The sequence below is a fragment of the Saimiri boliviensis genome, chromosome 4 (genome assembly GCF_048565385.1).
Source record: "Saimiri boliviensis isolate mSaiBol1 chromosome 4, mSaiBol1.pri, whole genome shotgun sequence".
Classification (NCBI taxonomy): Eukaryota; Metazoa; Chordata; class Mammalia; order Primates; family Cebidae; genus Saimiri; species Saimiri boliviensis.
The window spans coordinates 52,851,516-52,861,374 of record NC_133452.1 but is presented as its reverse complement, the minus strand read 5'-3'; the positions used below and the strand labels follow the sequence as shown (position 1 = coordinate 52,861,374).

Genomic DNA, 9,859 nt, shown 5'->3' with positions numbered 1-9,859 from the left:
TTCAAGACACTAGCCAAAGAAGAGCAAAATAAATACAAAATAAAGAGAAGCAAACAAATGAGAAGTGAAATAAATGAGCTTGAAAACAAAAACAATAGAGAAAATAAATAAAACCCAAAGCTAATTTTAAGTGTCCAATAAGAATGTTAAAACTCCAATGAGACAAAAAAAAAAAAAAAAAAGATGGCAAATTATCAAAATCCAGAATGGAAGAGAAGATATTACTACAGACCTCATAAACATTAAAAGGATAAGAAGGGAATACTACAAAGGACTCTGCAAATGTTAAGTTCAACAACTTGGAAGAAATGCATAAAATCCTTTAAAATTGCAAACTACCAATATGCATCCAAGATGAAAGAGATTATCTGAAAAGTCTTATAACAATTTAAAATTTTAAATTTGCAGTTTAAAAACCTCCTGACATAGAAGTCTCCAAACTCATTTTACTCAACATTTAAAGAAATGACACCAGTTCTACATAATCTGTTCCAGAAAACAGAGAAGGAAGAAACACTTATTAACCCATTTATGAGACCAGCATTAATATGAAGCTTCGTACAAAACTGAGAACATAAGTAGACTAAAGAGCTTTCGTCTTTATCCTAAGAACAGTAAGAAGCAAATTTAGGATTACTAGAGTCAAAGTCTAGATAAAACTCCTGACTGAAAATGAAGCAGGAATAATAACAAACACTTACGTTGTTCCTTTCTCTGGCTTGTCTGTTTTTTGTTTTGTTTTATTTTGTTTTTTAAAGACAATCTTGCTCTGTTGCCCAGGCTGGAGTGCAGTGCAGTGGCATGATCTTGGCTCACTGCAACCTCTGCCTCCCGGGTTCAAGCGATTCTCATGCCTCAGCCTCCTGAGTAACTGGGACTATAGGCACCTGCCATAATGCCGGGCTAATTTTTGTATTTTTGTTGAGACAGGGTTTCGCCATGTTGCCCAGGCTGGTCTCGAACTCCTTACCTCAGGTGATTCACCTGCGTCAGCCTCCCAAAGTGCTGGGATTACAGGCATGAGCCACCATGCCCGGCCCTCTGGCTTGGCTTTCAAAAAAAAACCTCCATCACAGCTTGCCAGCTGCAAGTGAGAAATGAAGGGGGAAAACACACTAACTTCTTCAACTCTTGCACTAATTACCAAAGAAACCCACAAAAAACAGAATTTATTGTTCCGGTTTATCTTAATCTTTTGTTTTTAGAAATCCAAGTATTCTAAATCCCAGATGTCTGACTTTAAAGAGTCTGTACCAGCAGAAGTTACATTCAACATTTTGTGTGTGTGCACACAGCTTTCATCAAATTATTTTAGTCTGCAATTCCCTCACCACACTGAATGGTGGAGTATTATGTTTTTCCATGAAGTTAGAATTTAGAGCAACATCTTGCTAAATAGAAGTTACATCAATGTAAAGTGTCAAATGCCAAGTATTATTGGTATATTTTAAGAAAGACAAAACTGCATGTTCTGCACACGTACCCCAGAACTTAAAGTATGAAAAAAAGAGAAAGAAATACAAAACAATTAACATTAAAGACTTTAATTAATGTATGGTTTATAGTTAAGTTCAGATATTTTCCAACTTCTGTACCTTCTTCATATTGGAGACTGCCTATATATACCTACTATAAATGAACGGTCATAATCTTGACTGTAAATCATCGTAAAATTATGAATTTACACTTAAATTATTAAATAAAAATTGCATTGTGCCAATATAGTGTTCATCTGAATTTCAATTATTTGAAAACAGTTAACCCATGAATTGCCTATTTATGAGTTTTCTGCATTGCCTTCTCCTCAAGGATAATGTTCTGCCTAATCATCAGGAAATTCCTTATAAGCAGGAAGAACAAAACTCAGGACTGCTTTGTCTATTCTCCAAGTCCTTAGAGTTGGTTGGTTGTAGCTGATGCACGCTAAATGTGAGGCTTGGGCTCTCCTGGTCAGCACACTGGGGTCCGATTGTTACCTGTACCTCCAAGATTACCAAGGTCGGGCTCTTCCTCACTCCTTCCCTCCCTCCCTCCCTCCTTTTATTCCTTCCTCCCTCCCTCTCTCTCTCCCTCCTTTCCTTCCTTCCGTGTCTCTCTCTCTCTCTCTCTCTCTCTCTCTCTCTCTCTCTCTCTATCTCTCTCTCTCTCTCTCTGTCACACACACAGAGACACACACGTGCGCGCACACTCCGTGAAGGCACTGTCCCTCCACTAACGCACGACTCGCTCCTCACAGCGCAACTTGGATCAAAGTCTCAGACCCCTAACGGTCTATCGCATGAGGTCGCCATTCTTTGTACTTTGTCCTCTTGGCATGGGACCAGGAGTCCTCGGCTTTCCAAGCAAGACTGGTCTAGGTCGGATTGGCTGTGATAGAACGAGGGGCAGGGGTTATACCGAATCACAAGGCTAGGATTTTCCTCTCTCTCTCTCTCTCTCTCTCTCTCTCTCTCTCTCTCTCTCTCTTTCTCTCTCTCTCTCTCTTACTCTCCGCCTTCGAATCCTGGCAACAGGCGTGCTTTGTTTTTCTTAGAGGAACCTGGCCTGGGGTTGCTATGGAGACAGGACGCGGCAACTTACTGAGCAACCAGCACAAAGAAATCGCTTAAGAGACCGCGGCAAAGTAACTGAACTGAGTTGCTTTCTTCCATATTTTCACTCCTTCTTCATCCAGAACATTGCTTCTCGAACTCCTTCCATGGAAGAGCCAACATCCCCGAAGCAAGAAAAAGAAAATCAAGAACTAGGGGAAGCAAGGCGGTCTTGGGAAGTAAAGACAGCAGCTTCTCCCCAGTATTCTGAGGCTGCGTCGTTTGAGCCCTTGGAGGCTAAGCAGGGGCTAGAAACTGGACGCCAGTCCAGAAGCAGCCGTTCTTGGAGCCTCCAGTCTGGAGCCAGGACGTCTCTGGGTGGTCCCGCAGGACCAGAAACATCATCGCCTGCTCCTCTATCTCCGCAGGAGTCCTCTTCCACTCCTTCTCCCCTGGCTCCGGCCATGCAAGACCTCGCGGCACCACCTCAGTCAGACAGGACCACTAGTGTGATTTCTGAAGCTGGGACACCTTATCCTGATCCTTTGGAACAATCATCTAAAAAAAGAGAATCAACTCCTCATCACACAAGCCAATCAGAGGGAAACACCTTTCAACAGTCTCAACAATCCAAACCCCACCTGTGTGGACCAAGGGCCGTGAGCTATAACAACGCTAACCAGAAAGAGCTGAGATTTGACGTTTTTCAGGAGGAAGACTCAAACAGTGACTATGATGTACACCAGCCTGCGACAGGTGGCTCTGAAGTGGCCCCCAGCATGCTTGAGACCACCATTCAGAATGCTAAGGCTTACCTGCTGAAGACTAGCAGCAAGTCGGGCTTAAATCTGTAAGTCTTAGACAAAAGAGAAAAGTTTGGCAAAGCAAGAGGGTGTGTGAGTATCTCTGTGTGAGAGTGTGTTTCTGTGGGTGAATCAAAATATATTTGAAAAGAGTGTAGTAGTAAAAAGAGTTAATGACATAACGCTTTGGATCACATGACTCAAAACAAGTCATTAGTGGAGATTTTTATATCTTCTTTTTCTTAACCTTTTACCTTTTTTTTTTTCTTTTCTTTTTCTTCTAGCTTCTTTAAAGACCCTAGGCACACAAAAAGTAAAATTTAGGAATCATGGAGTCTCAGGCTTGAAAGAGACCATGAAGACCATAAAGTCCCAGCATCTCTTCAGAATGCTTGTGAAAAATAATTGTCTACCAGTGAAAGCAATCACATGTCTCTAATCTGTAGATTCTAGTGCTTGCATGGCTTTTGAGTTCCCAACCCAGCCAGTGATAGGCTGACCACCATCTCAGTTAGGCTGAGCACTGAAAGTTCTTTTTGCTAAGAAACCCCTTAGTCCTCGCAAACTGGGAGAACTGGTCACTACACAAGCCACCTGGACCACATGCCATTTTATCCAAGTCTCTTAAAATGTGATGATCAATAGTCTATGTATGTTCTGCCCATCCCATTATAGCTTTAATTTTAGAACTTGTGGCAAGTATAGATTTCTATAGATTTTTGCTTCCAGAGTTAATCATAGGGTCAATAGAATTTTAGGGCTAGAAGGGATTTTGGAAATAATCTAATACAACTCATTTGTTTTTTTAAATGAGGAGACCAAGTCATGGAGAACCTAATTTGCTCAAGATTCCTGTGGCTCACAACACTTACCGACTCTTACCTCTCCCTCCAGAACTAAGATCCAGCCCCATGGCTGTTCCCTCTGCCCAGAAGGTTTCTTTTGTAAGTCTTTGCCTGGCTGGCTCCTCATTCTTCAGAACTCAACTTCCACAGAACACTACTAAAAAGCTTATTCTTTTCCTTCATAGCATTTAATGGCATTTATAAGTTTGTATACAGAGAGATAGATAGATAGACTTGTATTTTATTATCTGACTCTCCCACTAGACTGCAGGCCCCCGGAGAGTAGGGACTCTGAATTTTGTATACTACTGTATACTTAGTGCCTACCACAATACTAGCAACTATTAATTGAGTAAGAATAAATTAATGCTTTTTCTATTCTCTTAATCTACAACAATCAACATGGAAGACATTTTTGTTGTTGGTGGTGGTGATTTTGTCTTTGTTTTGAGATGGAGTCTGTTCTGTCGCCCAGGCTGGAGTGTAGTGGCATGATCTCGGCTCACTGCAGCCTCTGCCTCCCAGGTTCAAGGGATTCTCCTATCTCAGCCTCCCAAGTAACTGGGATTACAGGTGTGAGCCACCACGCCTAGCCTCCATACAGAAGACTTCTGTGATAAAATGTTTGGGGTTCTGTTTTCCCATCCACAAGGAAGCTATCACTTCTGCAGTGGGCACCAACTAGGTGTTCTCCAATTCAGTTCCAACATATCCACCTTGAGATAGCATTAGATCACACAGGTTGAGGGCTCAATTCCACAAGACTGCCCCACACTTCCAATGCCAATCATAAGCACCAGGCTGATTAACCTGTGCTTCTCACCGACCAGCTATAAATTAGGGATCCCATAGCTCCCTCCTTGGGTTTAATTTGCTGGAGTGGCTCACAGAACTCAGGGAAACACTAACATTTACTGTTTATTATAAAGGATATTACAAAGGTTACATATGAAGAGGTATACAGAGCAGGATATTGGGGAAGGAGTGCAAAGCTTCCGTGCCCTCTCTGGGAAGGCCACCCTCCAGCAACCTCCATGTGTTCAGCTATCCAGATGCTCCCTGAAACCTGTTTTCTTGGGCTTTTTATGGAGATGTTATTGGATAGGCATGATTGATGACTGTGTAGAAATGTGACTTACAGGGGTATAATCTAATGCTAATAGACCGAGTGGGGAAACTCAGCAAGGCCAATCCAGATTTTCTTGGCATCTCTGTGGAACATTCTTTCCTCCTTGATATGGGGCAGGACCTCTTTTGAAATTGGGGTCTTATGACCTTCAATCAGACAAAGTAGCTCAGAGAATTTCATTATGGCCAGGCATGGAAAAATGATTTGAGTATAGTTTTAGTTTCTAAGGCCTATGTTGGGGAGAAATGAAAAGAGGTATGGGACTTATGAGTCAGAAACTGTGGATGAAAACCAGTTTATATAAATTGTAATTCCCAAGTCCTCACCATAATCTATTGGGGTGCTTCCTGATTAATCAGTAAATATTAATTAAATGCCTACTGAATATACAATGTGGCAAATATTTGCAGCTACTATAAGGCTTTAAGATATGTGAAATATAATTTTAAAGTCTAATGAATAAAAAAATGATGTGAGAAATCTCATGAAATCTGAGAGCAGTTTGAAATATTATTAGTTAATATTTTAAACTACAATTTTTCTAAGTTTCAAGAATGTAATTTGCTACCCAGTAGTAGACTCTACTTGAATTTCTGGTATAAACTTCTTGTCATAATGCCCTGTGTTAGATAAGAAGCATGAATTTACAAACTGTTAAAATTGCAAAGGAACATATTACAAATACTTGTGAGTTCACTAACAATTTAAAACTGAATGCAAAAGCATGATAAATTTTTTATTGAATTATTTTACAATTAATATTACTTAAATATCTAAATATAATTTTATTTCCAAATGATGTCTCTGAGGTAATAAGCGAATATCTTCCTAATATTCACTGTTATCCTCTAAGTACTTTAGTGCCTGAAGTTTAAAATTCCTTAGTAAAGGATGATTTTAACTCCATTTCTTATATGCAGACCTGATTTGACAGCCAAAAAAGCTGTTTTTCATGGCAGTTAAAACAATCTTTGACTGAAATATGGAATCTGAAAATGGTTGTTCATCATTGAACTAAAAGGTTATAGGAAAGAATTGCCTCCTCCTTTTCTTCCACTCTAAAAAATAAATTATTAATCATCCCTAATAGAAAAAACTATAATTATAAATTAAAACCTAATAAACATATTTCATAATTTCAAACAAAGGCATTTTCAGGTGTGTACTTGAAGAAAACACGTATATATGTTATATTGAAACCTGAAAAATAAAATGAAAATTTGTACTTAGAGTCCCTGATTTGATACCATCCACGGCCACTTTTGAAGCAAATCAAACCCTTTCATTATTAACCCAGCTACTGCCTGATAACCAGTAGTGTTTTTAGTCTGGAGTCTTCTCCATGAGTTTTCCTTTTCTTTTCTTTTTGAGATCGAGTCTCGCTTTGTCACCCATGCTAAAGTGCAGTGGCACTATCTCTGCTCACTGCAACCTCTGCCTCCTGGGTTCAAGTGATTCTCAAGTAGCTGGGATTTTACAGGTCCCTGCCACCACACCTGGTTAATTTTTTTTTTTTTTAGAGACGGAGTTTCACCATGTTGGCCAGGCTGGTCTCACTCCTGACCTCAGGTGGTCCGCCAACCTCAGCCTCCCAAAGTGCTGGGATTAAAGGCATGAGCCACTGCGCCCGGCCTTCTCCATGAGTTTCAACAGTGCATGAATATTAAGGATGTTTGATAAGTTTTAAAGAAACTCCTAGTCAAAACATTTCTGTTCATTTAAAAGAATTATTTGAGGAAGGAATTATATATTCTTCAAATACTGTATAATATTTTAACTGCCCTTTACGTTGATTTCCCGTATCATCAACATATTTGTTTTGCCATTTCTGAGGTTGTTAGATAAATATAGACATTAAATGAAAAAGTGAAAACAAAAAAATACAGCTTAGGTCAATTAATTGAAAGTAGGCAATTATTGAACATCTATTTATTTGTTTCACCATAATAAGAGAGGGGATATATGAAGCACTAACTAATCTTGGCTGTGAAGAACCTAATGCAGTTGCTGAATATGAAATATATGATGTATAAAATTTCAGAGCAGCATATCAGTGTTCTCAGAAAAAACACCTTTGAACTGAGGAAGGATTATTTTGGGAAATGATTTGAATGCTAAGTCCCTAAGAATGAAAGGAGTTTTAAATTATTTTTTTGAGAGAAATTATATATATGCTTCGCAGCAAGCAAAAGCTCCCAGGTAGAACTTAGTAAATGTGTGAAAGTAATTTTTATTAGGAAGTCTAATTGAACTAATAATTAGAAACAAAATTGGAGAGATAACGATGTGTATCCACCAGAGAAGCAATTTATGCAAATTTCCACATTGAACAGAGGAGTTTCTCCTTAAGAAAAGAGCATTTTGACAGGACACAGGAGCACTCTGACGGGCATTTTGGCCTCTTAAATAGTAAATTCACTTTGTAATTTTGGTACCTGAAAAATTAAACACTAGCAATTATATGTAAAATGTAATGAATTACTGAGAGGATAGAGGCAATTTCATTAATTCACTTGTGAAATAAAAAGCTAGGGCAGTGTTTCCAATAGAATAGAACAAAACATTAGAGTGTGTCCCATTTCAATATAGGTAAGTAATATTTAATAGCACTTTTTTGTTGTGTGTAAGTGGATGTTACAATATGAAATGCAAGATGATCTGAGAAACACTGAAGTAGACAACTGTCTTTAAAAATAGAATGGAAAGGAAGAAAACAGATCTTAAAGACAGAATCAACAGGATTAGAAATCAAATTGGATTTGGTGAAGGCAGGGGAAGGGGAATGGAAAAGAAGTTACTGTATAAGGGTGAAAAATAATGTTAATCACTTTAAAATATATAAACAAAAGATTGTAATTTCAGAAATAAAATGTGAAAATGTACCAGATAGGGAATATGTATTGTGCTCTAAAATGTTTTTCTTTAATATCTTAAACATCCTTATCATACTGGAATTACTTCCTAAGAAAAACTCCAGGATAGGTTATTTCTGGCATAGTAGAAATTACCTAAGTGTTTAATCTCTGAAATCTCTGAAGACTTCAAGCTATTGAAGTTCCCTAAAAACAAACTAACTGAGTCTGCATAAAATGCTTCTTCAAATGCTCTTGACATGTATATTATCTGGAATTTTCTCTGTTTTGATAGATATGATCATCTTTCTAATATGTTAACCAAGATATTAGATGAGCGTCCTGAAAATGCTGTTGACATCATTGAAAATATTAGCCAAGATGTGAAGATGGCACATTTTAGTAAAAAATTTGATGCACTCCAAAATGAGAATGAGATGCTTCCAACATATGAAATAGCAGAAAAGCAAAAGGCTCTTTTTCTCCAGGTACATTTGGAAGGAGTTGACCAAGAATTAGAAGATGAAATAGTAAGTCACTACTGTAAATTTTAATAATTAAATGTTAGGACTCTATTTGGGACAAATGGCTGTGGCTTTAAATCTATACAAATTTATGCCAACTGTAATTTATAGCTTTTTTTTTTTTTTTTTTTTTTGAGACAGACACCCAGGCTGGAGTGTGATGGTGTGATCTTGGCTTGCTGCAGCCTCTGCCTCTCAGGGTCAAGCGATTCTCCTGTCTCAGCCTCCTGAGTAGTTGAGACTTCAGGCAGGCACCACCATGCCCAGCTAATTTTTGTAGTTTTAGTAGAGATGAGGTTTTGCCATATTGGCCAGGCTAGTCTCAAACTCCTGACCTCAAGTGATCCACCTGCCTTGGCCTCCCAAAGTGTTGGGATTTCCAAACATAAGCCACTGCACTTGGCCCTTATAGCTTCTTACATAGTATTCATATCTTATTTAAAAAAATATATCTTCAAGACTTTTAAACAACCACATTTCATACTACTCATTTCCTTGATTAGGGATGTCTTGTATTTTCATACATCTTTTAGTATTTTACAAGCTCTAACAGATTGTTATATGTTTGTATGCTAAGCTTCTTAAGATTAGAGAAAAACATTTCTTCACATTTTATATTCTCCAAGGTGCCTGGTAAAGGTCTGGATGATAGTTATTTTTTATGAAACATTTTTTGAATCATGAATAAATGTTAGATTAAAAAAATCAGATTTTAAATCAAGCTGCATATTTTCCCCTTTATTAGAAAATTTAGAAGTACTTCTAATGTCTTTTGTATTTTCTTCTAAGACAAGCTCCTCATATTATGACTTGATATTATGTGTATTATGTCAGTGGGACATCATACAAGAGGAGAGGAGTAAAATACTTTTAATCTTCATAGACAAAATGTTGAAAACATTTAGAGAAAAAGTTGGTGACAGAGGGGAAAAAAGCTGTAATTAGAGAATAGAATCTTGTACCTCACGGAAATTTTAACTCTAAATATTTCAAAATAGTATTGACTATTCTGTTTCCTAAGTACTCATATACTTGTAATTTATACACATCTGCTGAACTTATGTTCTGTTACCACTAGATTTAAGATGTGTCTATATACTTTCAAATTTGATGTTTGAAGTAAGGTATTTTCAAAACAGCTTTCTGACAGGGAAAAGATAAGAGAGACAGTAGAT

The 9,859-nt window shown here is 37.8% G+C and overlaps 1 protein-coding gene across 2 annotated transcripts in view; it reads left to right on the top strand.

Moving 5' to 3' along the window:
• Nucleotides 1–2,151: 2,151 nt before the first annotated feature.
• Nucleotides 2,152–9,859, top strand: part of RSPH4A (radial spoke head component 4A) — a 20,286-nt gene continuing 12,578 nt past the window's right edge. For both annotated transcript variants that reach the window (XM_003938635.3, XM_003938636.3), the window contains exons 1-2: nucleotides 2,152–3,381; nucleotides 8,456–8,690. In XM_003938635.3, coding sequence (XP_003938684.1) covers nucleotides 2,699–3,381; nucleotides 8,456–8,690 — 918 coding nt within the window. In that variant the 5' untranslated portion in view covers nucleotides 2,152–2,698. The remainder of the gene's footprint in view (nucleotides 3,382–8,455; nucleotides 8,691–9,859) is intronic.